The 17,388-nt window shown below is 43.7% G+C and overlaps 1 protein-coding gene across 4 annotated transcripts in view; it reads left to right on the top strand.

Moving 5' to 3' along the window:
• The window catches only part of VIT (vitrin), a 55,266-nt gene extending 48,054 nt beyond the window's left edge, over positions 1–7,212 (top strand). For all 4 annotated transcript variants that reach the window (XM_063328847.1, XM_063328845.1, XM_063328846.1 and 1 more), the window contains 5 exons: positions 563–710; positions 912–1,015; positions 1,523–1,749; positions 3,801–4,314; positions 4,922–7,212. In XM_063328847.1, coding sequence (XP_063184917.1) covers positions 563–710; positions 912–1,015; positions 1,523–1,749; positions 3,801–4,314; positions 4,922–5,100 — 1,172 coding nt within the window. In that variant the 3' untranslated portion in view covers positions 5,101–7,212. The remainder of the gene's footprint in view (positions 1–562; positions 711–911; positions 1,016–1,522; positions 1,750–3,800; positions 4,315–4,921) is intronic.
• The last annotated feature ends 10,176 nt before the right edge of the window (positions 7,213–17,388 follow it).

Below are 17,388 nucleotides of genomic sequence, written 5' to 3'. Positions count from 1 at the left end.
CTTCTGAGCAGCACTAACGCAGTATGTGAAGAACCATTCCCATTACATCTATTATACCAATTAAGCCCACAAAAGCATAACCAAGGAAATCCACGTAGCCTGTGCGCTGCAGGTGGCCAGACTGCACAATTCAGCTGTCGCGTCTGGCTTTACAAACCCTCACCACCTCTGGGCTGTGAATAAAGCGGGCTGAGCCCAAGCCGTGGCTCCGAGGGCACAGGACACGAGTCAGCTTGCTCCTGTGCGGCTGACCTCTCCCTTCCTAGTCCCCAAATGTGCCAGTGCTCCCAGACTGACACCTGGGGACAGCTTCTTGCCCTTTGGTCACCCAGCTGGGCTTGGATGTTGTATGGGAGAAAATAATGCAAAGGACCGTGTTTACCCATGAGCAGGACAGGCTTGAGCCCCAGCTGTGACTCGTCCCTGTCAAAGGCTTTTAGGTAGAGCTTGCGCAGCAGGGCAAGTCACTGTCTGCAGACTTTTTAGGCCATTGCTCCTCGCAAGAAGCACAGCCATGAGAAAGGACCAAAAATATTTCCTGTGTTTCTGTGTCTCTCCTCAGACTGCAAGGTCGATTTGTCCTTCTTGATGGATGGGAGCTGGAGCATCGGTAAGCGCCGCTTTCAGCTCCAGAAGCAGTTCCTCAGTAACGTGGCTCAAGCCCTTGGCATCGGCAGCGCTGGTCCCCTGATGGGCATCGTTCAGTACGGGTAAGAGCTTCTCGTGCAACTGCTCCCGTTGCCGCCGGGCACGACTGCACACGCTGGCAGCTGTGGCTCTGCAGCTGACACGTGCTAAAGGTCTCACTTCAGCTCACTCTCAGGAGCTGGGTAGCATAGATGGGTCCTACAGCTTTTGGATTGTTGCATGTGAAGCAAAAAAATGACAATTTCTCTCATTTCTTCTTTTAGCGATGACCCTTCCACGGAATTTAACTTAAAAACTTATGCCAACTCCAAGGACCTAAGAAATGCCATTGAGAAAATCTCACAGAAAGGCGGACTTTCCAACGTTGGTAGGTGATGGGGCTGCTTGCATGTCCTCCACTCAGGGAGGGCTCCAGAGCCTGGGCTGTAGCTAGCCCACTGCCCCTCACCGGGTACGGAGGCTGTGACCAAGCCATGCTCAGCACCAGGGCAGGGCTGGCGAGGGGGTACCGCTCCCAACGTGACCTGCATGGGCTGGTCCAGGGTGCTGCGAGTCCGTCGCAAGGTGGACAGGATTTACCTTTCTCCTCGTGAACATGGTCTCACCGACATGCCAGGGAACCTCGCTAACCCAGCTTGTCACACCCAGGGAGGGGGCGGATGGGATTCAGCGCTGGAGGGCTCAGGAGGCCCTGGCACCGACAGCCGCCACCTGCCCTCCTGCTCGCACAGCCACAGAAACTGCTTTCCCCATTTCCCAGCAGGGCTCCAACACTGGAGTCAGCCCTCTGCCTACCATCTTGTGAGATATTAGGTATTATCAGGCAGAGTGCTTTCAGACCTGTAACTCTTCCTCATCTCCTCTTTTATTTCAGGGAAGGCACTTTCATTTGTTAACAAAAACTTCTTTTCGGACGCTAAGGGAAACCGAGGTGGAGCACCCAACGTGGTTGTAGTGATGGTGGATGGGTGGCCGACCGACCGCGTGGAGGAGGCCTCCAGGCTGGCCAGAGAATCAGGGATCAACATTTTCTTCGTCACCATTGAAGCAGCCGCTGAAAGTGAAAAGCAGAACGTTATTGAACCAAACTTTGTGGACAAGGTACTTACTGGGCTGGGCTCCGACCGGGAGCTACAGACTACATTTTCCAAGCTATTTCGTTCAGGGCATTTCCCTTTCCTTCTTACCACTTATGGTTGTTTCCTGTCCTGCTTATACTGTCTTGAGGTCTCCTGTAGGAGGAGCCAGGCAGCAGCAATGCTGAAGTCAGCAAGGGGATGAAGTCAGTAAAATTCTGGTTTGAGGTACATCATGGAGCAAATGGCTTTTTACTGACTAAACATTGGCACAAACCTGCAGTCAAACTGAGATGAGTGGTTTTCCAAATATACAGTAGTGCAACAAAGCACAGTTGCAGCCTGAGCTTTCCGCAAGCCTCCCGCTGTGCACCTCCCACCCGGCAAAGGCTGCGGAGCACTGTCAGCCTAATGCCAGCGTTGCATTGACAAACAGGTCCCACGCATGCACGTTGGGACGTTCCCAAAACAGGCACATCCCGGTCGTTCAGCTATACTGGCTAACTCAAATATTCTGTTTCCACTGTTGATCTGACGCAGGTTGTTTTTCTGTTATTTGTTTCGGCTGCTATGGGCTTCATGGTAGCTCTTGGAAAAAGAGTAAATCCCTGCCATGTGCAGCAAAAAAAAAAAAAAAGAGAATGCAAGCCTTGAACGATATGTATTTGACACTGGCGGTAACTCGACAGTGCTTCGGGGCAAGCTGGCACCCATTTACGGCAAGAGGCATCTACCAAGTGCCAGACCAGGCTGGGCTCAGGAAGCAGGGTCGAGTTATCTGGTATTTTCAGAAAACAGGTTCCCACCTGAGCCATGTCGGTCTGCATGAAATAATCTCCCATGAATTTCAGAGCTGCCCCAGAGAGCTGCGCTGTCTCCGGTCAGCGTTTAATTGGATTGTAGCCTCATTTGCATTTAATGCTTTCAAAAGGGCAAAGCTACAGTGAGTCTCTGCAACCCTGCCAGGGGCACGGCAGGAGGGGGAGCAGAGAGGGCTCAGAGTAGGAAGGTAAAGAGGGAACAGTGACTTGACACTGCTGCATCGTGACGCTAAAACAGCAGCAAGACAGTAAGAGCAAACGAGATCAGGACACGGCGAGGAGGCCAGACTGGTGGGAACCGTAACTCCCTTGGAGCTGTTGGGCTTTATGCAAGTCGAGACCAGGCACCAAGAAAACAGTGCCTCGGTCTTTTCAATCATTCAGACACACACACAGAAAGTTGACAGATAAAGCCTGGCCTAACAAAATATTCTTCCCCGGAGACCTGAGGCATTAGCATTTAAAAGGCACTAAAGCCAAGGACAATCTGATCCAGCCTGTCCCCGCCACCGCCCCCACGCACATTTGACTTGTCCCACTCCCTTCTCTGTGCCACCCCTACTCCCGACCCACACTCACCTGACTCCCACCAACCCTATAGAAGCCTCCTGCAAATTTGCTCCCTACAAGTATTCAGTTATAAAAATCAATGTCGGTTTTTTTTTTTTTTTTACTATTTGGCAGAGCCAGCACAACAGGGAATCTTTTTGCATTTTCACCAAAATTGCCTGGGTTTTCTTCTGCTTAGAAGGGTATGAGCCAAGGATAGCCCAACCTCAGGCCCGGGTTTCAGTTCAAGGCAGTAGGGCTTGTCAGCAGGCAAAACTTTCCTTGTTGCCCTGAACGATGGGAGCTGAAGTTGCCACCTGGCAAACACACAGGCTCCCGTAACGCCCACTGGAGCCACGCTAACAGCAGCTCTGGGATTTGGATGCGTTTCCTGTGAACAATATAACTCATCTGAAAAAGCCTGACAGGTGGCAAACTTGCTTATTACATTTTTTTTCACTACTGTAATATCAGCTCCATCCCACAGCTTTTAAAAAAAAGGCAGAAAAAACGGTCTCGTTACACAAGTATCTGTGATGTTACACTGACATCATTTCCCAGGGAAGCAGATGGTGACTGGAGGAGAGGCCGCTTCAGACTCCAGCATTGCTCTTTCCAGGAGCCTATATTTACAATTTAGCTACATACCCCAGCTGAAACGGGCGGACCGAATTTCCATCGCATTCACCCTTGTGTCACTTTGCAGGCTGTGTGCAGGACAAACGGTTTCTACTCCATCAACGTGCCCAGCTGGTTCGGCCTCCACAAGGTGGTCCAGCCCTTGGTGAAGCGGGTCTGCGACAGCGACCGGCTGGTTTGCAGCAAGACGTGCCTCAATTCAGCTGACATCGGTTTCGTAATCGATGGCTCCAGCAGCGTCGGCACCAGCAACTTCCGCACAGTCCTCCAGTTTGTAGCCAACATCAGCAAGGAGTTTGAGATTTCGGACACGGACACCCGCATCGGAGCCGTTCAGTATACCTACGAGCAAAGGCTCGAGTTCAGCTTTGACGAGTACAGCACGAAGCAGGACGTGCTGAGTGCCATCAAAAGGATCAGCTACTGGAGCGGTGGCACCAGCACGGGAGCAGCCATCAGCTACGCCTCTGAGCAGCTCTTCAGCAAATCCAAACCCAACAAAAGAAAGATCATGATTCTCATTACAGATGGCAGGTCTTACGACGATGTCAGAGTGCCGGCCATGGCAGCTCACCGCAACGGTAAGCTCTTCTATCGCCACCTGCTCTCCCGACATGCCTCAGCATTCACCCAGGGCAGAGAAACGCAGTTTGCTACGATTTGAAGGCGCTGCGTGAGACTTTATGAAGGAAGGGTAGCAACGCCCCCCCCCCCCGGGTCTCACTGAGCTCTAACAAGACCAGCATCTGTCTGAGTGAGGAACTTCAGGGGATAAAACAATAAAAATCACATAAATCTAGCAAAATGCAGCTATGCCTAGGAGATCTCATGGGATTTCTACTGTCTTAGGAACACACGAAGCCTCCTTTGGCTTTCCAATCAGGGTAGTCGTACATCTTCCAACACAATTGTAAGACACTTGCATTGGAACAAGAACCTGCTGTTCAGCCCCAGAGCAGGAGCTTTGCTATTGTTTAAGCCTTTTTGCTGTTGGCAAAAGGTACTTCCAAAGCACAAACTAGGCCTTTCCTCCAATTTGGAATTACCATGTTTATACAGAGAAAGCGCACTGCAACTCACTGCCCACGCTTTTGTGGCCTGGCAACTACATTTGCAATATTTGTCTTAAATCAAATTTAATGCAATGACAACTTTTATGCTCATTCTGAATTCTGGGTTTCTTTCCAGGAGTTATAGCTTATTCTGTCGGAGTTGCCTGGGCAGCCCAAGATGAACTGGAAGCCATCGCAACGGACCCCGATAAGGAGCATTCCTTCTTCGTGGATGAATTTGACAACCTTTACCGCTTTGTTAATCAGCTCATCCAAAACATTTGCACAGAATTTAATTCCCAGCCACGGAACTGATGGACTTGGGCAAGGCGGGACCCTCGGGCGCCACGCTGAAGGCACACCGAGTGCCACAGGAGTAATGCCAGCCCTCAGTTCAAGAAATACGGGAGGTGTTTTTCCCTGGCACTTCCCAGTCAGCAAGGTTGATCGCAGCTCTGTCCCTATGCATGATAACGCTCTGTGTAGACTGATGATTATTATCTTTTTTTCCTTGCAGGCTTCAGAAACTCTGATTTGGATGGATAGCAAAATGCAGTACACATGGAGAAAATAACTGGAGCTGTTTGACAAGCTGCTTCCAGTATAGAGCCTCGGCTTGTCTGATTCCCACCTTTGGGCACACACGAGCTCCTTAAAATGTACCTGAAGTAGCCGGGTCCCTTCAGGGAGCAGCCACGCTGCTCAGCCGCTGTGGCAGAAGCACCTCCATGTGGCACTGCCCACCAGTCAGCACCCGTGTCAGGGCTGAAACACCAGACACTTTTTTTTTTTCGGGGAGGGGGGCGATATAACTCAAATTTGAGTACCTTCTTAAAAGCACGCACTCTCTGTAGAGCTGTCTTGCCAGCAAGTTAAGCTTCAGCTAGTGTAAACTCAAGCATTGAGATTTATCCAAATGCAGTGACTGGAAAGCAAGGGAGAGAAGAGTCAAGCGGTGGGACCTTACAACCATGTGTCAACCCCAATAAAGCCCCAAAACCACACAGCAGCCAACACGCAGGAACTGGAATCTATAGTCTCCTACAGCATTGCATTAATATTTGATTTTGAGAAGTGTCTTGTCCCCTTCGCTCTCTTGCTCTGCTCTTGTGTGGCTCAAGGCCTGAAGGACCATGGAAGAGCTGCCAGGACAGAGAAGTCTCTTTGGGAAAAATTATAGGTTTAAGCTGCCTGCAATCGGAAAAGCATTTGAGACCCACCGCTCTATCGTTAAACCACAGCCTAGAACAGTTTACAGCAGTCTCTAGCGTGAGAAGAGCTATTCAAGGGCCATTAACAGGATTTAAGAGGGAATTATCTGAAGTCTTGCATTGCACACTGGGAAAAGCAGCATTTCGAGCATTTACAGACACCCTCTCCCTAATTTGGCATTGACTTCTGTTTTATGGATTGAAGTGCTACCTACTACAGCCCTGGATTATTGAAAACACACGGTTGTTTCTTAAATGGAGAACTAGCCACATCACTAGTCAGTAGGGGAGGAGTGACACATTAAGAGGCCCAAAAGAATTGCCCTTTAATTAGGAAGCAGCAGCTGCTGGTTATGTTTCCATCCAGTACAATTTAAGAAAACATGTTCATTAAGCAAAGGTATCGAAGGAGCGGGATGGAGTTATAGAGCCAATAAAAACGTGCGTGTTCATGCACCTTATGGCAACCAAAGCCACACGCAAAGCATTAGGCTTGTGGAACTAACAGGAAACAGGAAGAAATTAAAACTCAAATTTCACGTCTTACTCGCAAACCAGGCTTTTAATAGCATTTATAGTTTTAATAACCACGACCCGGGATGCTTATTATTCACATTAAAATGTTAATTGAAGCAAACTGCCGTAAGGGAGACTCGGTTATGTCAACAAAAGTAGCACAATCTTTTAAATCATTATGTTTGGAAAAATGACTGAAGTACCTCAAAAATTATCAATTAAGTAAGAATAACGCAAACTAAGGAGAACCGCAGATTCCGCATGATCTCCCTGGTGTGGTAACATAAGCCAGGCTGGGGTCCTCTCAAGAGGATATCAAACCCAATCCTGGATGAAACAGCGGTTTTACCCAGGGAAGGTTCAGATCTTCCTCTTAGAAGAAACATTCATTTCCAGCTTTAACTGAACATCGTCAGTACAATCACGCTACCCAGACAGAAGATGCAGGGCACCACCAGCTTCCAAAAAAAGCAAAACAAAGACAAAATAAATTTGCACGCAGACTTTTTAACACTGATATGTGCTGCTGCACTTCCAGAGCAGAGGCCATCTCTTAGCTTGAAAAAAAAGTAAAGATTGAGGACAGAGAGTTAGGTAGAAGCAGAGCAACCCCTGATACCCCCCATCTCCTGACCCACCTCCCTCACTACCCTTCTGCTGAAAGCATCTTCCTCTGTCAACGAGGGACATTACCTGGGCTGGACAAAGCTCAAAACGCGTAAACTGAATTAATTTACTGGGGACTTCAGAGACCAGATTTATCGTCTGAAAACCTGTTTGCTTGGGGTTTAATTTGGGGCTAGCTGAGAAAAAGGCCTAAGCCTTAACTTTTAGCTACTCGATATTGTGATTTAATTTTTAATGCAACAGCTTAGCACCGCGTATTGTTTTCCATGCTGGCCGTGCTCTTGCAGCACAGAAGAGTCGTACTCTGCGGAGACTCCCCAGTGTTTTGCCGGTGCTCTGTCAAAAGCACAGCACAGACGGCCGAGACATTAGGAACGGTTAGAGCCACACATGTTCTTTAGGATATACATTTTAACTTCTTCCAAAAGCTTAAACTTCAAGCAATGACAGCAAGCTTTCAAACGCTCTTTCACAGGGAAGCTGCACAGCTGTCTGCAGTGTCAAGCATTTATAAATGGGGCATTTCAGGGATTCTTGTTGTTTAAATGGTTTCTCTTCAGTTTACAGACCAACTATGGCGCTCGGTTGCCAACGTGCATTGTTATTAACTTCTTGGGATGACCTTGAAATTGTTGGATCTCAAAGCGTGAAAGTCATTTAATCCGACACTCATCTAAACTTCGATGTCCTCCTCATAAACACTGTAAACTTAAGCGTAAGCCTCAAAACTTGTAAGAATACACCCTTCTGTTAACAAAAGTGAGTTGATCAGCACAGAATACACTCCTCTTAACCTCTATGTTTCATAGTAACCAAAATGCTTGCCACCTACTAAAGTCTCTAAATACTGTTTTATTAAAAAACAAGATAATTTACATATAAATCTTCATAAATGCTCGAGGGGGTATATTGGTTTGAAGAAAGCAGCAGAACTCCTTCTGTAACATATACAAGCTATTTTGAGCTTATGAATACAAGTCGCTATATCTTTTGCAATAAAATTGTCCCAAAGGCATATGCAGTACATGTCGTCTCCTATGTGGTTAAAAATAAACACCAAATAAGGTCCTACGCCATTTTAGTTTCTGAAAGGCAGTTGAGGTTCTTACTAGATTAGGGAAGACCTGGCAAGTTTGGTAAAGCCCCAGGTGTTTCAACGCCTTGCTTTTATGTGCTCAGCTGAAAAAAGCCTAAGAGTGAGCTAGGAGAGGAAGGACCACCAAATTACCTATCAGAGGAGTCTGTCATCGAAGCAGAGTCTAACGGCTGAAAGGCATCAAAATCATATGTACTTTCCCGAGTTCGCAAGATCACATCTTATGCGCAACCAGACTTCTTTTGGAAGCTGAAAAAAAAAATTAACAGAGTCTCTACACAGTTTGTAGATGCAGAGCTGAATCAAAAGAGGATCTAGATGTCCAGATGCTGGGCCACTGAGTTTCAGTTGCCCAACCAGTACAGTGGAACCTGCTATCTGGCTGAGGCATCCAAAACAGAGGGGCATCAAAGGGTTGGACTTGGAGGCAGGCAGGCAGCTATCTGAACTAGCCACTAGATACATGGCCTAAAGGGGGTTGTCTGGTCACTCTCTCCACAGGAAATAAGCACCTTCGCACCTCGGAGTTGGGCTGGTGGCTCATCACTGCTCAGCAACCACAGCGCAGAACACCCACCTGGACATAAATACGGATGTCTATGCTCTGGAAGCTTGGGGGAGCTCGATGACAGCACCTCTTGCCTCTAACTCCAGCATTAGCCACTCATATTCTGGGTGAGCAACCAAATTCAATTCAAAGTTCAACCACCTCTTCAGAGAGGTAACTCAAAGCCCTGTTTCGCTGGCGCACCTTACCTTGCTGGTCCAGAGGTGGGACACTCGGCACCTCTGCTGTCACTGTGCCACCCTGCACAGAAGGCATCACCTGCTGTGTGTGCCCTCCTGCTCCTCAGCTGCTGCCGCTTTGCTGGTTCAGCAAGAAGATAGTTTCCCCATGGCAGCTGCTGAATTTTGCTTTTCTGACAGGTGGGCAGACAAGCTTCCCCTTCCTCCTCACGTTCCTCCTCCAACAGCTCTCCAGCACACGAGGGGAACTGTTCCGGTAACCAGGAAAAGCTCTGGGGTTAAGCATCCAGACAGGACCAACCCAATCTAAATGTCCTTGGTGGATTTAACACCCTACCTGTAAACTCCCCAGAAAATTATCTGCTTTATCTACTTCAAGTCAAAGCAAGCAGTAAATACCAGAAATATTACCTAGACGCTAATCACTAAGTCAGTCTTCTGTGGTATACACACCTCAAATTACTTCATAGCTGAACAAAGTCACTCTCTCTCCATCATTCTTCTAGTTATTTTTCTCTGCCCATCAGCAACATTATGGCAACAACTTGATCCCTTTTCCGTTCCCATCTCAGTTTGAGAAGTCTTAGACAGTACCGGGCAACCTGCATTTCCTAAATTACCTACAAACAATTGCAAGTGTACATCTATATAGTTGAGCGACTCAAATTCCTCAAAGTAGTCTTTTTTTTTTTCCTTGTTAAAACTGGGGGGTATCACAGGTTTTAACACTACATCAGCTACATCACTCGCCATCAGCCGTCAGTCATACCGAAGGGCACAACGCAAGTGTTATTTTTCTTAACACCAGTATAACCCCTTTTCTGATTTCTAATAAAAACTCTGATAACGCAGTTCAAGAAGTCCCAACACTCACTCCTAGAAAAGACTTCTTTTTAAGCACAGTGAAATGGTAGTTAAAAGTTTCACCATCTGGCCAAAGAGAACATGCTCACTTTTCTCGCACCCAAATCATTATGGGGACATGTCTTGTCTATAGGCAAACCCACAAGGATGTTAGGAAGGCCTCCCATGTGGGAGGGTCACTCCTACGTTGTTTGTGAAATCTTCTTTCTCCCTACCTCAGGAATCTTCCACTGACCCTGTCTGGAGGCAGAGCACTGGGGTGAATGCAACTGTATTGACATTTCATAAAGAAATTCCTCCTCTCCTGTGAGGAGGGAAGACGAGTAGGACTAAAGCAGAAGGGTTATTTTACCTACCATGGAGAGGAGATGAGAACTTCGCTTAACCCACCTACAAGCGTAGAAAAAACAGGATGGACTCGCTAACAAGTCGTTCTGCATCAGTTCTGTGTAGGTTCCCATGCCACCCCCTCAACAGTGCCGTTCTGAACATCCTCCCGTAGCAACACGACTACCATCTGTGATGTGTGGTTGCTCTCCCTCATCCCCTCCCCGAGGGCAGAACCATGCGCCTGTTTTTTCTGTTAAAAGAATGTTCTCCCCAGGAAGCGCGCCGTGTCTCGCTGCGACCAAAGCACCGCTGACAGACCAGCTCCTGCACAACGGCACCCTACCCGCTCCGCGTGTCCGTTCGCCCCATGAAGATACTGGGGACCCCGTGCCTAAGCTCACGGAAAGCTGTAGGGTGCCAACAATACGGCAGAGCAGTACAAAACCAAGACACATGGAGAACAGAAAATCTGAGACACTACTGTGAATGGTAACACGTTGCACAGTTCAAGAGGAAGTTCACATGAAGTCACCTCACGCCCCTCCAAACGCGTGCCTACTTGTCCTACTCTGAGGGCGCTCCCCCCTCCCAGCACACACTCCGAGACCACGCACCTTGTGACAAAACCATTATGAACACAGAATTACGAACACAACACAAAATTGTTGAAAAATAGTATTTATTAGCACCCAATTTACATAATTATATGGTACAAATGACACTTGCTGCTGTAACATTAAATAAAGCTGCTCTTAAAAACCATTGCTTATTTCTGGAAGTCCATGTGATTTTGCTCAGCACAGAACGCGGGTACAGTATACAGCTACCCCACTTCACCACTGTCATACCAACACAAATACCTGCATGGTTACCTCCACGTGGGCTCATTTTAAACAACACACTAACAGAAGCAGATCTATATAGTTTTAAATGACAAAATATTTACTTGGCTTATTCAGGCAAGTGAATGTAGCTTTAAATATAACCTATCCAAGAAGTCTCACAAAATATGAATTGCAGTGAAAAAGAGAAAATTCAGGGCTGCAACTGAGAAGCTCAAAAATATACTAGCATATTTCAAAATAATCTCCCTCTGAATTTTCTGTCTTTGCCATTTTAGATATTTACCCAGGATTTTAAAATACTGAATTTTATTAAGAAGTTTAATATTAAGTGTTTGAAGAAGCACTTCCATTTAAAGCAAAAATTTATACTTTTTATAATAAATGCTTATTAAATCTTTGGAGAATGAATCACTTTTTCTCTGTTCTCATGTCCCATGATTAAGAAGCCTTTCTGAAATCATGAAATACATGAAATTTATGGATCCTTACTCCCAAGAAAACTACTTCCTCTACAAGTTAGAAAACAGAATATCTCACTTAAATTAACATTCACTTTTGTACGACAGTAGCATTTAAACAAGGTCATTTGGTGGCACTGAAATTCTGACACAGCCTTGTACTGAGCCATACACAAACAGACAAGCAGACTATCAACTCAACAGGTATTTCTCATTTGGATCCACCACTTCGCAAGACTTTTGAAGCCCAACATTGTTTCGAAGTAGTCATTCAAAACTGGCGTGCAAAATCATAACCTCAGCATAATTCTGAAGGGGAGTCTGAATTTCCTTTAGCTGTTGATGTATCAGTCACAGTAGCCTTTTCATATCAACTATTTGTCATGGAAGTGACCCAGAACAGAAGAAGAGCAACTGTAATTACTAACATTTAAGTGGTTATCACCTGTGGTGTCTTCTCCAAAAGAGAACTGTTAGGTAATTCTAAGTTCAACAGTTATTCTTGTAGCAAGAAAAAAAAAATATTAAAATAAACAAGAACAACAAATCCAAATTACGGTCCATAAGGCAAAGAAAATTGTCTTTTTTAACCTGACAGTTTCTTTTAAGAGATACCACTTGAAGATATTTAAATGAAATACAATGCAGGTAGTTGATACGCTGACAAATGTCACCAGAAAATCTTACAGCAACAATAGCCTTCTCATCATGGATTTTCTTCTACAAGTTTTTTCAGATGCATGATTCAAGGAAAAAAGTAGCACAAGACTGCTTTTCAGTCTGCTTGGGCTATAAAGGTACAAGAAATTATTAGCTAACATGCTCAGTTTGCATTTCCAGAAACAGTGCTAACACATACGAGACAGCTTTCAAAATCTATGGGTGTTTGTAAATGTTTGACTGCAAGGAAACAAGTCTAGGAGCCGGACATCCGAAAACAAGCTACATTCAAAAAGCACTATATCTTGATGACAGGAAGAATAAAAAAATAAATTCTTAATGGAAAAATATGAACTTGAAGTCCATCATTTATCCCTTATACAATGTTTTTGGCTGCTTTTAGTAAGTAATCCAAAAATAATGAAAATATTTGGCAACAAGTTATCCCTTCCCTTTCAGAATAGTACAAATCCAGCTGCATAAAATCTTTTCTCAAAGTCCCAGCCTAATACTCTGGTGCGAGGACCAAGGGTTTCTTGGAATAGCAAGGAAGTAATTTTGGGAGCCTGCAATTCAAACTGAGGGAATGGGAGCAGACCGGGCTTGAGGACCCTGTCAACACAAGGCTTGGAGCAGCTTAAAAACCACACGTGCAGGCATGGTTTAAAGGTGGGTGTGAACTCCCAGGATCACAGCGTGGCTTGGCAGCACGAGCAGGGCAAAACTAGTTTAACACACAATACCACAACCCAGACTTAACCAGGAAGAAAGCTGGGCTAGAAAGCATATATTATTATTAAACGCCTTTTTGGCTCAGCCATAATTCGGATTTTGGCATCTAGCAGCAGATGTCTCTTGACAATGAACCAGTTGAGACCCACAAATTGTACTATTCAACTGGATTTACATCTTCTGTAGCGGAATTCAGATTCTCAAAAACTCTTAAATAACACAACACTTCATAAGTTTTCAGGACAGGCTACAACGCAGCAAAATTAAGTCAGCAGACAGGGTAAGAGATAACTCAGTAGAATTAACTGAATTGGCAATAAGGAGGTACAAATCAGCCTTGTGGTGGTGGTGGCGGGGCAGGGCTGAAGATGAAACCCCACCACCCTTCAAAAACACTCTAAGAGAAAATCAATTGTCTTTTATGCAATCTACCCTGCAACGAACCTCCACTGCAGATGAGATTTTAAGATTCTCAGAAAATACAGCCTAAAGGAGGATTTAAGTGGGAAGATAATTAACAGATATCAAAAGGATAGATAACCTGCACAACAGGTATGTTCATTAGCACAAGCAGAGACATTATTTTAAAGGTCTTATTTCCCACCATCCTCCTTCCTGGGATTAGTCCCACCAGCCGAACAAGAGCACTTGCCTGAGCAAGGACTATTTACATAAAGGTCATCCTAGTCATACCTCCCAACTCCCCAGGTGTTTGTTCCTTTGCTCTGTCGTATGTAATACTATCTTTTACAATATGGGTTATTTCTTGTAAAACACCCCCTGTGTAACTGGATGGATTAATGCTGTGGTTTTCATCAGTTTCTCTGCTGCTCAGTAGAAAAATTACGGAGATTTTGACTAGCAGTTTACAGGCCATTCGTTTCAGTAATGGTGTTTGTCTTTAAGCTTAAAGACACTGATGATGAAAGAGTCAAGACTGTTCACCTATTGTAACCATCTTCAACTAAATATTAGATAAAATATTCTCAATGCCTTCAGGTCCTTATGGAAAGAGAGAGCTTCCTGAAACATTTGAGTAGTTTGTCCAGGGAAATCTGTGCTTCCTCTGTCACTCAATACTAATGGCTCCATTTAGTGCCCCTATGATGCTCACCACCAGCAGATGCCCAAGAAAATTCTAATTATCACGTCAAAGATTATACCATCTTATACAAACCAATTTACCAAAAGTGGTTTACTATCATATTCCGATTTCTTCATTCTTAACAGTGTGGTCCAAAACAATTTCCACTAAACAGCCACAAATTTCAGAATTCTTTTAGATGCTATATTACAAACAGCATCATGTTTTCACAATTACTTTCATGAATCTTATCAGCTCACTTCTTAGAAAACTGAAAGACATACATGCTGAGTCACAAGTTCCCTGGAATCACCGGTCCCATTCACGTCTCATTAGTATGAGAAAGTACTGAAGGAGTACTTTCTATAGAATGGGCTATTTAATGTGCAGTGAGTCATACGGATGACACTGTATGTAATAGATACTAAATATGTAGATAATGACTTAAGTAAAGAAAAAAAAAAGGCAAGAAAAACGAGAAACAAGCCTAAAATTCTACTCTGCTTCCCAAATCTTATGGCTTTGGTTCAATACTAACAGACAAACATCATTAGACAAAGTCTCATGCAATTTTGCTTTTAAATAAATCTTTATGCAGAAGCAAAAGAGTAGTCCCACTACAGTGTCTGAGGAACTTATTTTCGCATAATTGGGTCCCCAACATGAAGACTATGTTACCAGAAGAGTAAGTTCTGTTTTTAGAGTTTAAGTAATAAGCTATTACAAATCTCTTGTTATCACCCTCATTAAAGTGACGTAATTTTGAAATTTGAACGATCTCCACCTTCTGCTTTGACACAAGAGTGCATCATTTGGAATCTGGTTATTTAGTAGATTTTATCTTTCATACAACGTACAACCAATGGATGAATTAATAAATCTGAAGAATCACTATGGGAGAGCCTCTCCAAACTTTTTAATATAACCTTTTAATGTTTTCCTTTGTGATAAACTCTACACTTTACTAAACTCTAAACTCTACACTTCTTCCCAGCCAAATTCTCTTGCAATGGCACCAGTCACATGGAGGGTACATTGGTTCTGGCCATTTAACCTACTATCTATCCCCAACGGAGTCCAGCACATGGTCTCCTGCCGTTCAGCACAAAATCCAAAATGACCGCTGCCTACAGATCTTCAAAGTAAAAATACAAATAATCTCATCTGCAGATACTCCAACACTACAGAAGTTACTTGTGTTAGATGCTTCAGCAAAGAGGTCTCCAGGAAGAACACTGCTACAGTCTCTTGTACAGGCACAGGGACAACCACAATGGCTGCATTTTTTCCCTTAACTCAACCCACATTACTAGGTTTTACTAGTTTTACTAGATATTTAACACAGGTGTCAAGTAGGCTCCCTAGGACAGTCTGCAAAGACAATGCCAAACCACAGCCTGCAAACGCTTCCAAATACATGTCTTGAAAGGCATTAAAAAACCCCCCAAAACTTGCTTATCTGATGATTACATCCGCTTTTTGGGTTTTGTTTCCTTTGGGATGGACTAACACTTCTGCCAATCAAACACTGCTCAAATGATACATCAGTTTATGGGAATTGCTGCTCTCCAAAATTACATTGGCAAAACGTGAGCAAAGGGGATACATCCGTGATCAAACAGGTGTACTGAAAAAGGTGGTGTAATTAACTCCTTTATCTCTTACACATTTATTCAAAAGGACAAGTTTCTGGTTACTTTAAATTCACAACTGCAAAATAGCGTTGTATGACCTAATCACAAAGCTGTACGGTGAACATCACACACTTACTCAAGCACATTACGTATGGGACTGCTTTAACGGAACGTTATTTGAAAACATATGGCCTAAAAAATAACCTACAGTACATGGCATATAGTTCTACAGGCTTCTTGCTAAAGAACATATTTTACCAAAATAAAGATGAATGAGATCCCAAAATATTCATCGTGTGATTTTCTTAGAAGTAATAAAATTTTTTACATGGTATGTCAAAAGTTTTCTCTTTGAGGCACAAAAATAAATGCAGACACTAGCATTTTGTAAGAGTGAAGACAATATTTTCCACAATGTAATTATATCTAGAGCTTCTTCCAGGCTACTACAAATAATTTTGTGCAAGCATTTTGGTAACTGAATCAAATATGTGAAAGCAAACAGTACAGCGAAGTAAATTAGAAATGAGAATATTTAAATCTAGCAGACCAATTTTCAATGTACAGGACTGAAAATTCTCCCCTGAAATTAGTTAGTGAAACCAAAGTCAGTAGCACAGGCTAACATACACAAAAAATTATATGAGTTAACTATTAAAAAATGTACCATGTAAATTAGATATGGGAAAAATAGTAATGGTAAAATGCCACAAGAATTCTTTTTTGCAAGAATAAGACTTAGGTCCAGGGTTTTTTTTACATCTTCAATAGATTATATGTATCACATTCATGAAAGTTACCAATAACGTTGAACCAGGAAGAACTGTACATAAAAGGGAAAAAATAAAAATAAGTTAGTGCCCTCAGAGATCAGAAGTTCAAAGCTTATAGAGCCCCAGATAATCATGAAACAGGAATTAAGTATCTAGCTGCAAAGAATCATAATAATATAACATGAAGAAGAAACATGAGAAGCAACAATGCTCAGAGTTTTTTAAAACAGTTGTCCGAAATAAGATCTGGATTTGTAAGATAGTAGCCAGAAGACCAAAAGTTTGGTCTTCCTACACAAAAGCATCATGTTACAGAGGAAAGACACAAACAAACAAAACCCACACTTAACAGATGACCTTCAGACTAAGTCCGACAAATCATGCAAGTGGAATGGTGTTGTGGGCGCCCAGATATGGAGAACTGAGCTAAAAAGCTGAAAACAAGAAAAAGTTGTGTAAAAAGAGCAGACTAAAAAAATAGCTTGAAGAAAGTGGAAAGAAATGGAAATACACAGCTAGAACCAGTGCGCGCGTGCAGGGTCCAAATTACAAAGACAATGAGAATATGTAAAATGGCACAAAACATGGCTTAGAATACTGGCATGAAGTTACAAAAAAGAACTACTAAACATCATGTAAATCCTCCTGTCAGTGAGACGTAATCATTGAAACAATCTTCAAATGGAATCCTAATTGTTTAGAACATACATAAAACCTCACTGGCCAAGACAATATTAAAATGCACAAGTCTACAACCCTGCTCTAGCAAGCAGATGGACTAGATAACCTAAATAATTTTTTCATCCCTAACTCCTACGATGATGTTCAGAAGATCTGACAGGCTCATGCACAATACCCTGCAGTCCTACAAGTATGTGAGCAAGTACAGTAAAAAGACATTGACATCTATTATGAAGACCAGCACAAAAATATATATACTCCACAACCTCTTTGTAAGGCTACATTTGTTTTGTTTTGTTTTTTTAAAGGCACCTCATCCTCTAGCTATTGCCAGCTTTTAAAAAA

This window comes from Chroicocephalus ridibundus, chromosome 3 (assembly GCF_963924245.1).
Source record: "Chroicocephalus ridibundus chromosome 3, bChrRid1.1, whole genome shotgun sequence".
NCBI classification, from domain to species: Eukaryota; Metazoa; Chordata; class Aves; order Charadriiformes; family Laridae; genus Chroicocephalus; species Chroicocephalus ridibundus.
This window is presented reverse-complemented; position numbering and strand designations above follow the sequence as displayed.